Source organism: Equus przewalskii, chromosome 16 (assembly GCF_037783145.1).
Source record: "Equus przewalskii isolate Varuska chromosome 16, EquPr2, whole genome shotgun sequence".
In the NCBI taxonomy this organism is placed as follows: domain Eukaryota; kingdom Metazoa; phylum Chordata; class Mammalia; order Perissodactyla; family Equidae; genus Equus; species Equus przewalskii.
This window is the reverse complement of record NC_091846.1, coordinates 3,817,470-3,836,653: the sequence shown is the minus strand read 5'-3', so window position 1 is coordinate 3,836,653 and position 19,184 is coordinate 3,817,470. Positions and strand designations below refer to the sequence as shown.

Here is a 19,184-nt window from a genome sequence, read left to right as displayed (position 1 = left end):
ATGGACTAAAATGGGCTTTGCAAGCAGTGCAAAAAAATTTTGTTGCTCCCCTTCACAGCCAGACTTCCGCATAATGTCTCTACTGCTTCCCATTCTAACCAACGCTGCTGCCACCTCCCACTGCCTTTTGCCTTAATACTCCGATGAGAATGCTGTTGTTAAGACAGTAATGACCTCCATAATGCTCGATCCAGGGGCAGTTTCTGTCCTCACCTTTCGTGGGCCCAAATTCTGGGAACAGTATCTCTTGGCACCAGGAAAATGACTCTTGTGACACCCCTCCCAGCACACTGTCCCTTCTCACTCTCCTGGGGCGGCTGCCCCTCCTTTACCTGGGCTCTAGTCTTGGCATCTCTCAGGGGTCAGTTGGTTGATGACGCCCTCATTTGTATCTCTAGTGGAGACTTCTGCTCTGAGCAATAGAAAGCTCACGTCTCCAATAGTTGACTTGACATATCCACTTGGCTGGTTCACAGATATCTTCAACTTATGTATCTAAAACATTAACTATTGATTCTCTGTTTGAAGATGTGTTCTTCTCCTCAGGCATCTCCATTACCCAGAGAGCAAGGCCATCATCCAAAAACAAACACAATCTTTTCATCTTTGATTCCCTCCATGGATGCCTGCCACCCATTTGATCCATTGGCAAGTCTCTATATGTTAGTTCTTAATTTGGAGTCATTAGCTTCTCTCTATGACCATTGCTACCACCTAGTCCAAATCATCATGATCTATTGCCTCTACTACAATTAACATCCTCCTAACTGGTTTTGTTACAGAACCAAGTGTGTTCGCCTCCTGGCAGAGTTAACATCCGACTCTCAGCCAGAAGTAGTTGTCACACAAAGTAGAGCTTATTTGCAGCAAATAGGAGACCATTAGGAATAATTTCCAAATGTGAATGTGAATTGTCACTGTCCAGAACAAAGGGAAGCAAGGACATTTATTTCGGATGGGGAATGAATATTCAAAAGGGAGGGGTGGGTACTCACCTGCACAGGCTCAGTTGGAAAATGTGCTTCCACATACTCTGCAGGTCATGGTAATAAGGCCTAAGCTCCTCCCAGGGAGAGGATCTCAGCATTAAAAATGAGGCCAAGGTCATGGGCATCCCTCCTGTGGTGGGACTTGGTCTGGTTCAGGGTGGTTGGTGATTGCATCTCTTAAACAGTTAAATGCTCGGAACCACCCTTGAGTTCCTCTGGGCAGTTAGTCAGAGATAGTTTGACTGTTTCCATTCTCCCTTGTACTGGTTATATTGATCTGAAAAGGTGTAATGAATCAAAGAGTACCCTTTTCAAAACAATTCAATGCCTTTCCTGTGCATTTAAAACAAATCCAAGTTCTTATAACGGCCAACTAGTCCCTGCATAATCTGGTCCCTTTGTATCTCCCCTTACACCAGGCTCATTTCAGACTCCAATTCAGTAAGATCGAAATACAAAAACCATGGAATAATATGACACAGATAAGCCCAAATAGAGCAGTTATCAAAATGATTGTGAATGTCTTAAACTCTTCACTAAAAATCAAAGTCTATCAAACTGTCTTCAAAAAATAAATTCCCTGGCTAAATGCTGCTTATTTACAAGTAATTTAATATGAGGAGAATTTAGGCTGGAAAAGTAACCTAAAGAGGCCAGATCACCATAGGCCATTGAGGTCCTCTTACAGAAGTTTGGAGAAGTCATTGCACAGGGAAGTGACACTTAGAATTGATGCAACTGACAGGGGAATGTAACATACTTGAAGAGAAGCAAAGCTGGAGGAAAATATTACTGGGCCACTGAATTAACCTGGAACTCCCCTACCTCCAGACGTCTCCTGTGACATAACTTATGTCCATCGCTGTGATTTCTACACCATCGCTTTTGACTTTATGTAATCCTGCTTAGCTGCACGGAGAGGCTTATGGCTAGATCTGGTTTTCCTCACTAGAAATGAGAAACTGGATACTACTACTGGCCTCTGTTTTTCTTACTAAATGTTGGGGAATGCACCGAGCCTAGCAAAGCATTGCCGAGGAAATAAAATACATTTGGGGGAGGCAAGCTAACAATTTATCCTCTGCCAGAAGTCAGTTCTGACAATAGTAAAGAACATTTTTTTTTTGAAGATGACATTTGATGTTATTCCAATAATATGTTCTTGTAGCTGGGGTTAGTAAAAGAGTGAAAGAGGTCACTTGGTAACCAATTCTATTTTTAGGGGGAAAAATGAAACTGCTTGAAGGCCTGGGTCAATTCCAAACTGAGTTGGTGAAATTGTTTAATCTCCTCCATAAATTTGATTTAAAAACAATTCTCAGTTTCCTAGTTGACTAATGTCTATATGGAAGCTGCTTAAGAATTAATGAGAAGTTTCATCTTATTTTCTGAGTACTTAAGACAAAGGCAAAACAAGAAAACATTTCTTTATCCAAGTCAAGATTAGGATTTAGTACAAGTCAGGAATGGGAGTGCACCACCTTAAAGAAAGAGCCAACCCACCCCTCCCCCCACAGCCCCTGCTTAGAGCAGGTGTGCAGTGGCCAGAGGGCAGAAAAGTGAAACAAAGCATTTGATTCTCTTTTGCAGTCCCCAGAGTGAAGCTGCCTCTCTGTCTCTTGTGGGGGACTGGCATTGGCCACCCCAAGATATGTCTCTTTGGCATGAGGATTATTTGGGGCTGGTTACTTTTAGTAAACTGGGACAGGGAAGGAGGCTCTGAGGAGTGGAACTTGCTTGCCCTTTGTAAGAGACATTTACATTGTAAAGGGAATCTCCATCTGTAAAGGTGTCTCCCTCTCTGTACCAGGAAGAAGGGGGGATGACCTTATCTCTAGAAACTCTTAATCAGTGGACTTAAATCTGCATTTGTTTATTGTGCTTGTCTGGCAAACTCCTGTAACTGACTCCCCCCCCCCCGCCCCCCCCGCCCCCCAACATCCTCCTTTGTCTTTAGCTGGATATGATATTTAAGGTGGTGGCTTCAGCCATTTTGGTGAGTTGCTCAGCTTGCCTGACCTCTCCCATGTATACATCTTATAAAGCTTTGTTTAATTTTCTCCTGCTATTCTGTCTCATGTGAATTTAATTCATTCTCTGGCCAGAAGAACCCAGAGAGGGTAGAGGAAATGTTTTCCTCCTCTACACTCTTCTGTCATTCCTCTCTGGCTGTCAACTGCTGCTGCTTTTGCTGATCCAAGAAACTCCAAGGGTACTTGGAATCAATTCATTTAAAACAGGGACCAAACTTTTATAGTAAGTAGTAGAGAAAAGCTTTAATGGGAACTTATTTTGAAAAATTAAAGCTTATAAAAATATTGTTATTGTATTTTATATTTAACAAAACAGTCATCATTGTAACAACTATGAAGTCATATGAAATAAAGAATAAATCAAGTTTTGTGTTTTGGTTCAATTTTTCAAACACAGTTGGAATTGTATGATGGTTGTATTAATTTTCTTTTTCTGTGTTACAAATTATGACAAACTGCACAGCTTAAAACAATATTCATTTTGTTACTGAACCTCCTAATTCTGAAGTTCATGAGCCTGAAGCACCACAAGCCAAACACTGAGACATGTGCTTGGAGATGGAGAAAGATTTATTCAAATTGGCTGAGATGAGAAGGAAGGAGCATGGGTTCTCTCAAATCCATCTAAACAAGAGAAGAAGGCTGGGGGTTTTATAGAACTAAGGGGTGTGGCAGGAGGAGTTTCAGAGAAACAAAAGGGTAATCTGTGTTTCTTTTACTCCTGATAAGCCCCTGAGTAATCTGACTTCTGAGGTCCAGGGCAGCTGGGGGCTGGTCATCTGGTGATCCTTGAAGGCATTCTCTTTATTCTGTAAAACGTGCTCATAAATCCTTGTGACCCTTGAGTTACCCCTCAGGTTAAACAGGAAAACAGCAAATTGACAAGATTAACTTCTTTTCATAACAAGGCCAAAGGTAATCTTATTCAATATTTACAGTAACCCTCAGGTGGGGAGCTTCAATTTTTTTTGTGTGTGTGAGGAAGATTAGCCCTTAGCTAACATCCACCACCAAGCCTCCTCCTTTTGCTGAGGAAGCTTGGCCCTGAGCTAACATCTGTGCCCATCTTCCTTCAGTTTATATGTGGGATGCCTGCCACACATGGCTTGATAAGCGGTGTATAAGTCTGCTCCTGGGATCCGACCTGGTGAACCCCAGGCCGCTGAAGTAGAGTGCGTGAACTTAACTGTTGTGCCACTGGGTTGGCCCCACCAGCTTCAATTTGTTAGCTCACAGTTCTTTAGGACAGAAGTCCTCCCGGTGGGCTTGCCTGGGTTTTGTGCTCAAGGGTCTCACCAGGCCAAAATCCAGGTGTTGGCCAGATAGGGCTCTTTTCTGGAGGCTCTAGGCAAGAATCTTTTTCCGAGGTCAGTCAGGTTGTTGGCAGAATACATTTCCTCTTGGTTTTGGGCTAAGGCCCCGTTTTCTTGCTGTCAGACAAGGGCCTCTTTAGGCTTCAAGAAGCCACCACATTCCTTGGCACATGGCCCCCTTCATATTCATACAGCAACAGAGCAACAAATCCATCTTGCACTTCAAATTTCTCTGACTTCCCCTTCTACTACCAGCCAGAGAAAACTCTCTGCTTTATAAAGAGCTCTTGTGATTAGACTAGGCCCACCCAGGCAATCTCCATTTTGCCATATAAATAACATAATCATGGGAATGATATCTCATCATATTCACAGATTCCATCCACACTCAGAGGTGAGCGAATTTTACAAGGGCAAAGGTCATTGGATCACCATTAGAATTCTGCCTCCCACAGTGGCACAATACGGCATTGTTCACATAATGTTTAACATATGCAGTAAAACCATAAGAACAGTCAAATTGAGGGTATTGTCAATCTTTCCAAGGTGAATATTTTAATCTTGTGATATTAAAATGGGTGATCTTCGAAGTACCTATCAGGTCATCATCTGTGTTTATTTTCACTTCTTCAGTTGCTGGCAGGTCTGGCTCTCTAGGTCCTCTTTTGTTACTGGTATTTGGTACCAACTAATTGCCCTGAGGATCTCAAAAATGGGTTTGGAAGCATTTAACTGTTTTTCCAAATTGTTTTTTTCCTTTTGTTATGTTAAGGAGATGCAATCACCAACCATCCTGAACTGGAGCCTCACCACAAGAGCTACGTCTATGACCTTTGCCTCATTTTTAATGCTTCGGTCTCTCCAGGAGGAGCTTAGGCCTTATCACCATCACCTGCAGTGTACCGGAAGCATGTTTTCCAACTGAGCCTGCGCAAGTGAATACCCAGCTCTCCCTTTTGAATATTCGTTCCCCATCCAAAATAAATGTCCCTGCTTCCCTTTGTTTGGGGACGCCATGACTTTGGAAATGACTCCATGCGGTCTCCTATTAGCTGCAAATATACCTTACTCTGTCAGAGAACTTACTTCTGGTGGAGAGTCTGATTTAACTCGCCAGGCGGTGAACGCACTTTGTTTGTGGTAACGTTTCCAGTATTCCTACATCACTTTTGACTTCCAGATACCCTTTGTCTTTTGCAAGACTTGCAATTTCATTTTGCAATCAATTTGCACTTGCTTTGTTGGATTCTGTACGATCTCCTCCAGTCAATGAGAGACCAGTGGGTAAAAACGCTTGGAGCTATTGTGTGAAGCTCTGAGAGGTGAAATTCTCGCTCAAGGTCACACAGTCAGTCAGGGGTACAGCTGGGATTGGAACTCGGTCTGCTTCTCAAAAAGCTATCCATTACTATTTTTAGCTATGGTCTGTTAATATCCATTCTGGTGCTACCCTCTATTTAAAATGGCAATCCTTACTTTTTCTTCCTGATAAACTACTCATCTTCCTAGGATGAGCTCAAATTTCTCTTTCCTTGAGAAAACTCTTCTGACCCACTCTGTCTCTCTTTCCATCATACTATGGCGTGGCTGATCCCTTTTTCCAGGCTGCTCCTGTAGCCTTTGGCCCAAACATCAATTACAGTCCTTAGCAGACTGCGTCTAACAAATTACTGTCTGTTTAGTTTATAGCTCAGCTAAAATATAAACATCATGTAAAGGGAAAATGTCTTAATGATTTTGCACTATAGGTATTTAGCTTAATAACTAACACATAGTAAATACTTAATAAATGTTAATAACTTCCAGAGAAACAGTACAGGTTTAAGGCAGACCAGTGATTCTCAAGAGGTGATTTTGCACCTGAACCCCCAAAAAGACTTTTGGCAGTGTCTGTAGACATTTTGGTTTTCACAACTTGTGAGGGAGGGGGGTAGGAATGCTCTTAAAGGTCAGAGACGCTGCTAAATATCCTGAAATGCACAGGACAGTCCCTTTCCTCAGCAAACATATTATCCAGCCTAAAATGTCAATAGTGTTAAGGTTGAGAACGCCTGAGCTAGACGTAGAGACAGAGAGAGTCAAACCTTGGATAGAGAGGGGAAGAAAAGGAAAGAGTCGGAATTGTGGAATTTCTTGCATTTCTTTAATCACAAAATTTAGGGAGGCCAAGAACATATTGGAAAACTGAGAAAAATTAGGTCTGGGTCAAAATCGTGCTGTTCACACGCTCAACACTCATGGTCACCCTGGTAGCAAGAACTCTATACTATTTTAATGGCATAATGACAAGGAAATTATATAGTAATTACAGTTGAGTGTATTTGCTCTAATTAGCTTAACTGGAGAGAAGAGGAGTTTGGAAGAAATTTGTGCCTGAGATTAAAAAAAAAATTATGAAAGAGAAGAAGAATATGGCACCTTTAAAAAGGATAACTTGAATGTATGTGCCAGAGGGAGTGTCACTTGTTGCTGACATGTTGCTTCTCCCACTGACTCTGTCACGTTCTTGTCGGGCAGTCGTTCTCAACGTGAAGTCCCTGGCACTGGAGCATCAGCTAAGAAATACAGATTCTCAGGCCCCATTCCAGACCTGCGGGGTCAGATACTCTGAGCATGAAGCCCAGCAATGTATATTTCAACAAGCCCTCCAGGTAATTCTGATACATGCATGCAGGTAATAAATAATATCGTTGCTTATCAATTTTTCTCACCTGTTCCACTAATTGACATCATGGCCTGGAAGGAGCCCTGGGCTAGGAAAAGTTTCGCTTCACTGATGCTCTGTGCAGGCATCAGTGGGTTTGAAGCAATCCAAGCTGTTTCTTAGACTATTTTCCCTATAGATTTTATTGCCTTGTAGCACAATAACACTCAACCAAGACCTTTGCTGTCCTTTGCATGCATTAATACACTTAATCCAGCACTAGTAGTAAGTAGATATTGTCAATCCATTTGTAAAAGTGAGGAAACAGCCAACAGATATTAAGTAACTTGCCTGAGGTCTTGCAGCTAGTAATTGTTGAGGTAGGAATACGATCTAGGTTTACAAAGCCCATATTCTCTGTACCACACAACAATGGATTTCTGATGACCAAGGCACTTGGGCAGCATGGCCATTTCTTTATTAGGCAATAATCAATTTCCTTTAATTAGATTTTTCTAGTGTCCTTTATTTTAGTAAGCAAACCGAGGACCCTATAGCCTTCGAGTAGGCTGCAACATAGGTTATGATTTTTACAGTTTGTTTTGTTAGGAATTATATATTACATAAAACTTTGTATTAGAGTTGAGTCTATTTCTTAGGTCAGAGAGCATTATTTCTTTTTCATTTATGACTACTGGTAATAATCTGTGAGAGAATAAAGTTGTTACTAGTTTTCAGAATAGTACATAAAAGCATTGAGATGAATTTAACTAGCGTCTGCCTTTTTATGCCTTCTACTCTTTATGGAAGGTCGGTAAGTAAATTTAGAACATGTTCTGAACAATTTTTAAACAAAATTTCTTCTTTTCAGTTCTAAAAATGAATCCTATCAGAACCTTATCCAATCTTTATTTCAAAGAAAGAAAAGTTTTTTTTTTCTAAGAGTGCAGGGAATCCAAGTACCTGATATCATGGGAGTAAAAGTAACGTGGAGGAGGGTTTTACAAAAGTCATATGAAAAACAGCTACTTGACTATCACACAGATGATAGAGGAATTTATGATAAGCCTTTGGGCCACACCAATTGCAGAGAGATAGAGGGCAATAATACGGTGGGAGAAAATAGTGGGCAAAGATTTGCGAGACGAATTTCACTCTTCTAGAAGAGTATCAAAGAATTTCAAAAGAAATGCCATGAAGAAAAGTCAACAAATTCAAACTTTTTCTTATCTGTATGAAAGAGTCCAGAGTAAACTTGCCAAACGTACAATTTCCTTTTGCAGGAGTGCACTCCACAGGCTATTGTTTTTCTCAAGAGTTACTACAGATGATTGAATAAGGAAAATGTGGTATATATATATACAATGAAATATTATTCAGTCTTAAAAACTAAGGAAATATTTCCATTAATGACAACATAGATGGACCTCGAGGGCATTGTGCTAAGTGACGTAGGTCAGACAATGCAGGGAATGACAAATGCAGTACGATCTCGCTTATATGTGGAATCCAAAAACAAAAACAAACTCATAGATACAGAGAACAGATTGGTGGTTGCAAGAGGTGGGAGCTGGGCAAAATGGGTGAAAGTGGTCAGAAAATACAAACTTCCAATTATAAAATAAAGAAGTCCTGGGATGTAACGTACAGCATGCTGACTGTGGTTATAATATGGTATTGTATATCTGAAAGTTGCTAGGAGTGTAAATCTTAAAAGTTCTCATCACAAGAAAAAAAATTTGTAAGTAGGTGTGGTGATGGATGTTAACAGGATTTATTGTGTGATCATTTCAAAATATATACAAATATCAAATCATTACGTTGTACACCTAAAGTTAATATAATGTTATATGTCAATTATATCTCAATTAAAACAAAAGAGCTACTACATACCAGTTACTCGAAGCTTATCTGTACCAACCACGACTTCCTGTTCATCGACAGTAAATAGTGGTTTGCCATCCTCGGAGTTGATCTGAAACTGTTGGCTCTGGACCTCTACCATTTTTGGACCTGAAGGATTAATTAAACAGCTTATTATAAAGTGTTTACTATAGGCAGTGTCAAAGTCTCTATTTTTACACATGCTATGTCACTCAGCAATACCAAATTGCTAAACATTTAGGATTTGTTACCAATAGGGTTTTTTTTTTAATTATTTTTTTATTTTTATTTTTTCCTTTTTTTCCCCAAAGCCCCCCAGTACATAGTTGTATATTCTTAGTTGTGGGTCCTTCTAGTTGTGGCATGTGGGACACCACCTCAGCATGGCATGATGAGTGGTGCCATGTCCGCGCCCAGGATTCGAACCGGCGAAACCCTGGGCCACCGCAGCGGAGTGCGTGAACTTAACCACTCGGCCACGGGGCCGGGCCGACCAATAGTTTTTTTGATTCTATGATTAAACTTTTAAAATTCTAAGGCAAAATCTATTACATTATTAAAATAAATTTACATCAAACGTGTTAATCTATATCAAATACATGTACGAATAAATTATTTAAAAGTGAATTTTTTCAGGTTTTTAAAAGTTGCCAAAAATAATATAATTCTTCTACTCAGATTATTTAAATTTGTATTCTTTCAAGTATTAACCAACAGATTTTGTATTCTGAAATGTGAGATTTGTGAAAGACTGTCTTGAAAATGGCTCACTTTAATGGCCAGAGTTAACCCAGAAAATGGATCATACTCAATTCTCTCTTCTGCCCTTATCCTCAGAAGAGGTCCTCACCTCTTACTCCATGGAGAAAACAGACATCACCACGGAAGAACGCCCTCAAGTTTCTGCCCTTCCTTTTCCCCTAAGGCATTTTTGTCTTCACTCCTTTCTATTTCAGTGACAGAGGCATCACTTTCCCTTCCAGGCTTAATCCCTTCACAGGAGCTTTGGGCCCATTGCCTTCCAAATCATTACTGTGTTCAGCAACTATTTAATGGACGCTGCTATGCGCCAAGCCCTGGAGATACTGTGCCCTCATGGAGATCCGGTTCAAGTTCTCTCGCTTGTACACCTGGGTTCTTGTCATTTTATGTTTTGTAATTTCTCTTTGTGCTTCCAATCTTTCTAACCCTGGTAGCATAACGGATTAACCTCTCTAGAATTTAGCTCTCAGTGGTTGCTTATGGAACGACAAGTATTTGCTAATTCTTTCGTATGTTAGCTTTATATTCATATCTAGAGAATTAAGTTTAATGAGAAAATGGATATCTTACAGTTTTTGTGTATGTGTCCCTGCGTCCCCTCACAGTGCTCATTAAAGTTGATGGATACCTGCTGGAAATTGTATAGAAGCTTTTCAATTAATATATTAATCAGTTTTGGATATGGTCACCAACATATTCTTATTTTATTTCATTAATTTGTCCCTCCAATGATTTTTCATTTAAATGTGTGCGTGTGTGTGTGTGTGAGGCAGTTACAAAGCAGAACTCATCTTTTCCTCTAAGTTTCATCTTCTTTCTCTTAAGGAAGCCTGGCTTTATTCTTTTCAGAGTTGCCTGTATTTTTCTCTTCTGTGCTTTCACCCGACTCAGTCACCATTTACCTCTTCTGGATAACTGATATATCTTACATATGTATCATATAGGCACTGATTTGCATTAAATGATGATAATGAAGTCATCTAAGTTTCAAATGAAGAGAAAAAGCCTGGAATAATTTGTCCAGTAAGAGTTCACTGTTTTGCTCATGGAGATTCATGTAGCAATTTTAGGAGACTTTAGTAAGTGAAAGGGATTAAACTAAATGACATTTTTTCTGCAACCATTTTTTCATACACACTGATGAAATATTCAAAACATGAGTTTAGTTGCATAATTTTTATGAGTAACAAAGCCATATAAATCCTTGCTCAAATCAAAGACAATGCAGGAAACGGAGTCTGTTCCATTCGACACAAATTGATTGCATGTTTTTTATGTTCGAGGTTCTGTGCTAAGAATTGAGGATGTGTAAATGAGTGAGATGAAGCTCACAACTTACAGGAGCTCACAGTCCACTGAAGAGAAAAGCATAGAAATCTAGTTCCACGACAATTTGATAAGTGCCCGATACAAACACGGGCAGTGCTCAATGAGAACTCTGACAAGGAATTCACGGTCCATCCTTGGGGTCAGGAATGGCACCCTGGGGAAGATGATGTCTGAGCTGACCTTGAAGAAAGCGTTTGTGTTTTCCTGATGAGGGGACTCCTGCCCTGATGAGGCACTCCAGGTGGACGCAACTGCTTGAGCAAAGGCACAGAGGAGAATGAAACCCCATCTTCATTTTATTAAAACAATACGACATTGAATGTTAAATTTAAATGTCTTCCACGTCAGAAGAAACTGTTCTCCAAGGGTTAACAAGCCCATAATCACAAGAATAAACTCCTAAGATAACTGAGTTTGTAATTAATCTTTTAACTTTTTTAAATATTCTACTAGTTTTTATAACCTAGCTGGACGTGGATTAGAGCTGAGCAAGTAATCTTCTTTTGCAGCAGAGTTCTTTAAGAAATAAAATTCAAATTCTATCTTGGTGATTAAAAAAAAGGACTATCTGGTAAAATAAAATTTGTAATGACAGGCTTTGGTACAAACAAAGAAGTAAATAAATAAAAAATAAAGGAAATAAAGGAAAGTTTTATGAGCTGAAGAATTAAGTTTGTGAAATTGGTTGAAGTGTTTTTCTAGTGAAAATACAATCAAATTATTTCTGGCATACAGTAGGCCTCATTGACAGCCCTCCCCCTCCATCACAATAGCTTTAGTTTAATATAACATCACTTAAAAACAGATGTCACAAAGTCCTCTAAAAAATATTCTGCTGCTGTAAACATTGTACTGTAGGAAAAATATTCAACTGGACGCACAAAACCATGGTTAAGTTCACCCTACTAGTTTTTCAGTGTAACCTTACATTATCAGTTCAGCCTTACAGCCTTGGGTCTGTCTGTTCCATCTCTGTGCCTTGGGTCAGTCTGTTCCATCCACACGCCATGAGTTCATGGACCTTTATTGACTGGGAAAGGGCTCTAATGCTATTCACACCAATTGCCTTGGATGAACTCTCTGTTTTTTTATTTCTGGCTTGCTTTGTTGAAGTTCTCTCTTCTGTTGTGGCTGCTAAATCTTAGCTTGGTTTTCCATTCATGATCCTCTCCATGACCCCAAATCCCTCATGGCTGTGGCTCAGACTTGCACTTGCATCCTTGTGCACTTGGGACTACCTCGAATAGGCCATCTTGTCCCATCCCATCTCTTGGAACTCTCCCCCACATTTGGACTGATTTTTCAGCCCATCCCATTCCCACAATCTTTTATTCATTCCTCTATTCATTCATTCAACAAATATTTATTGGATACCTACTAAATATTTGAGTGGCCTGAATTAAGAATTATAGCATTGGCTGAATGGAATAATCTAACTCCAATATTTGAGTATTATGTAATCAAATTATGATATATATATATATTCCTTGGAATACTATGTAGCCATTAAAATAATGCCATGAAGATGTTTTTATTAAATTAAAAATGATGGGCAAAATGGTGGGGTGAGCTGACCCGGGACTCTCTCCCCTCCAAAGTACAACAAAGGACTGAAAAAAAAAACAAAAAAACACCTGAATTTCAGCTAATGAACCTAATGCCAGGACTCAGAGACCCACAGTATCAAAAGACAGAAGACGGAGCCCCTACTGCCCGCCTCGGAGGAGCTGGAACGGGGTAAAAGAGAACATCGCTCCATCCCCTAGAAACCGGGATCGCCGCGTGGGTCCTGGAAGGAGCGGGGGAGGGGCTGCACAACCAGGGCATCGTCTAGGACTCCTGCCGCTGGTACACTGGAAACCGGCTGACGGGGGAAAGCTGTGTGCGGGGACCCCATAAACGCAGGGCGGGAGACCAGAGAACAGAACTGATCAAATCTAGATCGGTGCGCGAGAGAAACCGCCCCCACCCCGGTCCCCAGCCCCAGCAAAGCGCACTGGGCGCCCACATCTTGCTCAAAGGTGGAGAGCTCAGAACACGCGGTTCTTGACCCCCATCTAGTGGTGACAGGTGGTAGCTGCAACCGAATTCTACCACCATGCGAAAAAAACCGCTCCTCTACCATCCAGCAATTTATAAAAGCCCCAGACCAGAAGGAAAACAATAAAAACATAGAATTGAGTCCTGAGGACTTGGAATTAGGTAAACTAAATGAAAATGAGTTCAGAGCAGCTATAATAAAAAAACTCAAGGAGGTAGAGAGAAAGATAGAGAAACAAGCCGAGTTCTGGAGTTACTTCACAAAAGAGATTGAAATTATAAAGAAGAATCAAACAGAATTACTAGAGATGAAAAACACAATGGACCAGATAAAACAGAATACGGATTCCCTAAATGCCCGGGTAGACTCCATAGAAGAGCAAATTAGCATAATCAAAGATAGACAAGCTGAATTGCTCCAGACAGAGGAAGAAAGAGAACTAAGGATTAAAAGGAATGAGGAAAGTATTAGAGAGATAGCAGATTCAATGAGGAGAAAGAATTTAAGGATCATAGGAATTCCCGAGAACGTGGAAAAGGAAAATGGAGCAGAAAGTGTGCTTAATGAAATTACAGAAGAGAACTTCCCAAATCTAGGGATTGAGGGAGAAATGTGTGTAGAGGAAGCTTTCAGATCTCCTAGATTTGTCAATGTAAAAAGACCTACTGCAAGGCATATAGTAGTAAAAATGACAAAAAGGAATGACAAAGAAAGAATACTCAGGGCTGCACGAAATAAGAGAATTACATACAAGGGAGTCCCTACCAGACTTTCAGCAGATTTCTCTGCAGAAACCTTACAAGCTAGGAGAGAATGGAGTGACATATTCAAAGCTTTAAAAGATAAAAATCTTCAGCCAAGAATACTCTATCCAGCAAGAATATCCTTCAGATATGAGGGAAAAATTAAATCTTTTCCAGACAAACAAAAGTTAAGGGAATTTGTAACCAAAAGTCCTCCACTACAAGAAATCCTCAAGAAGGCTCTCATGCCTGAAAAAAGAAAAAAGGGAGAAAGGGGTCACAAACCACAGAGTAGGGAGACAGATAGATAGAACCAGAATAGGATAGCAAATATTCAACTATAGCATTAGGATAAAGGTAAGGAAACTACCAAAGCAAGGACGATCTTATCACTCTAACTACAAACTCATAACACGAGTTGGAATAAGAAACGAAGATAATAATTTAGGAGGGGAAGAGCAAAGGGACTAAATTAGTCTAGGCCAAGTAAGTAAGAGACCACCAGAGAACAGACTACATTATACAGGAGATTCTAAATACAAACTTCAGGGTAGACACTAAACTAAACAACAGAACAGAGACACAAAACATAAATAAGCAAAAATCTAAGAAACCCAGCATAAGAAATTGCAGTATCAAATGGGTAGGATAAAGCACACAGGAAGAAAAAAGCAGGAAAGCCAGATAATGAGCAACAGATTGACAGCTTTAAGTCCACATGCATCAATAATCACTCTCAATGTAAATGGATTGAACTCTCCAATAAAAAGACACAGAGTGGCAAAATGGATTAAAGAACAACATCCAACAATGTGTTGCCTCCAGGAAACACACCTCAGCCCCAAGGACAAACACAGGCTCAGAGTGAAGGGGTGGAGGACCATACTTCAACCTAATAGCAAGGAAAAAAAGGCAGGTGTTGCAATTCTTATATCAGACAAAGTGGATTTCAAAATAAGACAGGTAAAGAGAGACACACAGGGACAATATATAATGATCAAAGGGACACTTCATCAAGAAGAAATAACACTTATAAATATCTATGCACCCAACATAGGATCACCAAGGTTCATAAAGCAACTATTAACAGACCTAAAGGAAGATGTTAAAAACAATACAATAATAGTAGGGGACCTCAACGCCCCACTCACATCAATGGACAGATCATCCAGACAGAAAATCAACAAAGAAATAGTGGAGCTAAATGAAAAACTAAAACAATTGGACTTAATAGACATATATAGATCACTTCGCCCTAAAAAAGCAGAATACACATTCTTCTCAAGTGCACATGGAACATTCTCAAGGATAGACCATATGTTGGGAAACAAGGCAAGCCTCTACAAATTTAAAACAATTGAAATAATAACAAGCATCTTCTCTGATCATAATGCTATAAGGCTAGAAATTAATTACAAGAAAAAAGCTGAGAAAGGCACAAAGATGTGGAGACTAAACAATACACTACTGAACAAGCAATGGATCATTGACAAAATTAAAGAAGAAATCAAAAAATACCTGGAAACTAATGAAAATGATAACATGCCATACCAACTCATATGGGATACAGGAAAAGCTGTACTAAGAGGAAAATTCATCGCAATACAGGCACATATTAACAAACAAGAAAAATCCCAAATAAGCAATCTTAAACTACACCTAATTGAACTAGAGAAAGAAGAACAAATAAAGCCCAAAGTCAGCAGAAGGAGAGAAATAATAAAAATCAGAGCAGAAATAAATACTATTGAAACGAAAAAGGCGGTAGAAAGGATCAATGAAACAAAGAGCCGGTTCTTTGAGAAGATAAATAAAATTGACAAACCACTAGCCAGACTTACAAAGAAACAAAGGGAGAAAGCTCAAATAAACAAAATCAGAAATGAACAGGGAGAAATAACAACAGACTCTGCAGAAATACAACGGATTATAAGAGAATACTTTGAAAAACTCTATGCTAACAGAATGGATAAGCTAGAGGAAATAGATAAATTCTTGGACTCTTAGAATCTCCCAAAGCTCACTCAAGAAGAAGCAGACAATTTGAACAGACCAGTCACAAGGAAAGAGATTGAAACAGCAATCAAAAACATCCCAAAGAATAAAACCCCAGGACCAGATGGCTTCCCTGGGGAATTCTACCAAACTTTCAGAGAGGATTTAACACCTATCCTTTTCAAGCTAGTCCAAAAAATTAGGGAGGATGGAACACTTCCTAACACATTCTATGAGGCCAACATCACGTTGATACCAAAGCCAGACAAGGATGCCACGAAAAAAGAGAACTACAGGCCAATATCACTGATGAACATAGATGCAAAAATTCTAAACAAAATTTTGGCAACCAGAATTCAGCAATTCATCAAAAGGATAAACATCATGATCAGGTGGGATTCATACCAGGGACACAGGGATGGTTCAACATCTGCAAATCAATCAACGTGATACACCACATCAACAAACTGAGGAATAAAAACCACATGATCATCTCAATAGATGCAGAGAAGGCATTTGACAAGATCCAACAGCCATTTATGATAAAAACGCTGAACAAAATGGGCATAGAAGGGAACTACCTCAACATAATAAAGGCCATATATGACAAGCCCACAGCCAACATCATACTCAATGGGCAAATACTGAGTGCCATCCCCCTGAAATCAGGAACGAGACAAGGATGCCCTCTATCACCACTCTTATTTAACATAGTACTGGAGGTCCTGGCCAGAGCAATCAGGCAACATAAAGGAATAAAAGGAATCCAAATAGGGAGGGAAGAAGTGAAACTCTCGCTGTTTGCAGATGACATGATCTTATATATAGAAAACCCCAAAGAATCCATTGGAAAACTCTTAGAAGTAATCAACAACTACAGCAAAGTTGCAGGGTATGAAATCAATTTGCATAAATCAGTAGCATTTCTATATTCTAACAACGAACTAACAGAAAATGAACTCAAGAACACAATACCATTCACAATAGCAACAAAAAGAATAAAATACCTTGGGGTAAATTTAACTAAGGAAGTGAAGGACCTATATAATGAAAATTACAAGGCCTTTCTGAGAGAATTGGATGACGACATAAGGAGATGGAAAGACATTCCATGTACATGGATTGGAAGAATAAACATAGTTAAAATGTCCGTTCTACCTAAAGCAATTTACAGATTCAACGCTATCCCAATCAGAATCCCAATGACATTCTTTACAGAATTAGAACAAAGAATCCTAAAATTCATATGGGGCAACAAAAGACCCCGAATTGCTCAAGCAATCCCGAGAAAAAAGAACAAAACGGGAGGCATCACAATCCCTGACTTCAAAACTTACTACAAAGCTACAGTAATCAAAACAGCATGGTACTGGTACAAAAACAGGTGCACAGATCAATGGAACAAAATTGAAAGCCCAGAAATAAAACCACACATCTATGGACAGCTTATCTTCGACAAAGGAGCAGAGTGCATACAATGGAGAAAAGAAAGTCTTTTCAACAAATGGTGCTGGGGAAATTGGAAAGCCATATGTAAAAGAATGAAAATTGACCATTCTTTTTCACCATTCACCAAAATAAACTCAAAGTGGATCAAAGACCTAAAGGTGAGACCTGAAACCATAAGGCTTCTAGAAGAAAACATAGGCAGTACACTCTTTGACATCAGTATTAAAAGGACCTTTTCGGACACCATGCCTTCTCAGAGAAGGGAAACAATAGAAAGAATAAACAAATGGGACTTCATCAGACTAAAGAGCTTCTTCAAGGCAAATGAAAACAGGATTGAAACAAAAAAACAACCCACTAACTGGGCAAAAATATTTGCAAGTCATATATCTGACAAAGGCTTAATATCCATAATATATAAAGACCTCTCACAACTCAACAACAAAAAATCAAACAACCCAATCAAGAAATGGGCTGGAGACGTGAACAGACGCTTCTCCAAAGAAGATATACTGATGGCCAATAGGCACATGAAAAGATGGTCATCATCAGGGAAATGCATATCAAAACTACACTAAGATATCACCTTACACCCATTAGAATGACAAAAATATCTAAATCTAATAGTAACAAATGTTGGAGAGGTTGTGGAGAGAATGGAACCCTCATACACTGCTGGTGGAATGCAAACTAGTGCAGCCACTATGGAAAACAGTATGGAGATTCCTCAAAAAATTAAAAATAGAACTACCATACGATCCAGCTATTCCACTACTGGGTATCTATCCAAAGAGCTTGAAGTCAGCAATTCCAAAAGTCCTATGCACCACAATGTTCATTGCAGCATTATTTACAATAGCCAAGACATGGAAGCAACCTAAGTGCCCATCAACAGATGAATGGATAAAGAAGTTGTGGTATATATATACAATGGAATACTACTCAGCTGCAAAACAGAACAAAATCATTCCATTTGCAACAACATGGATGGACCTTGAGGGAATTATGTTAAGTGAAATAAGCCAGTTAGAGAAGGATAATCTCTGTATGACTCCACTCATATGAGGAATTTAAAAATGTGGACAAAGAGAATAGATTAGTGGCTACCAGGGGAAATGTGGGGTGGGGGGTGGGCACAAAGGGTGAAGTGGTGCACCTACAACACGACTGACAAACATTAATGTACAACTGAAATCACACAAGATTGTAACCTATCATTAACTCAATAAAAAAAAATTAAAAATGATGGACTTCTGGGTAGCTGTACATAGTGGTGGCTGTGTAGTAATTGACCTCCCCACATTTCCTCCCTAAATTTCATGGAACAGCTTCACAGCTACAAAATTCTACACAAACAATACCCTCAGCATTATTTGAAGACAGGGAAAACTGAAACTACAAAAAACTTTGAGTCAAAGGAGAAAAATTCACAAGCCCCAGGGTCATGATTGAGCACATTCCAGCTTCCAATCCTGCCCCATCACAGGCTTTGTGGTGAGCAAAGACAGACAGAAAACAGACGTGGGGCTTCAGTGAAGGCCACTTCAGGGACGGACAAAAGCATTGCAGGCAAATGGACACAAAATAGAGCTGGGATAGCTATCCTGATATCAGCAAGTGGAATTCAAGTCAAAAGCATTAAAAGTAACAAAAAAAGGATATTTTTAATGCTAATATCACAGTCGACAACAAAGATATAATACTTATAAATATTCATGCACCAAATATCACAGCAACCACCTTTATGAAATGAAAATTAAAGACATGAGGACACAGGTAGAACAGACTAATAATGGTAGACTTCGTATACCACTTTCAGGACAGGACAGAGCAAATGCACTGAAAAATAAGTAAGGAGACAGAAGATCTAAAATCTCAATCAGATTGAACTGGAAACCCTCACAGATACACGTACATTCTTCCCCGGTGCCCACAGCACACTCTAAAAACCGATCATAATTCAGGTCTGTCATTTCCATAAAGTTGAAAGACCACAAATAAC

The 19,184-nt window shown here is 39.5% G+C and overlaps 1 protein-coding gene across 2 annotated transcripts in view; it reads right to left on the bottom strand.

Annotated features, from left to right (window-relative positions):
• SGCG (sarcoglycan gamma) overlaps window positions 1-19,184 on the bottom strand; it is a 149,723-nt gene that overhangs the window by 21,506 nt on the left and 109,033 nt on the right. For both annotated transcript variants that reach the window (XM_070578591.1, XM_070578592.1), the window contains exon 5: window positions 8,873-8,992. In XM_070578591.1, the coding sequence (XP_070434692.1) occupies window positions 8,873-8,992 (120 nt within the window). The remainder of the gene's footprint in view (window positions 1-8,872; window positions 8,993-19,184) is intronic.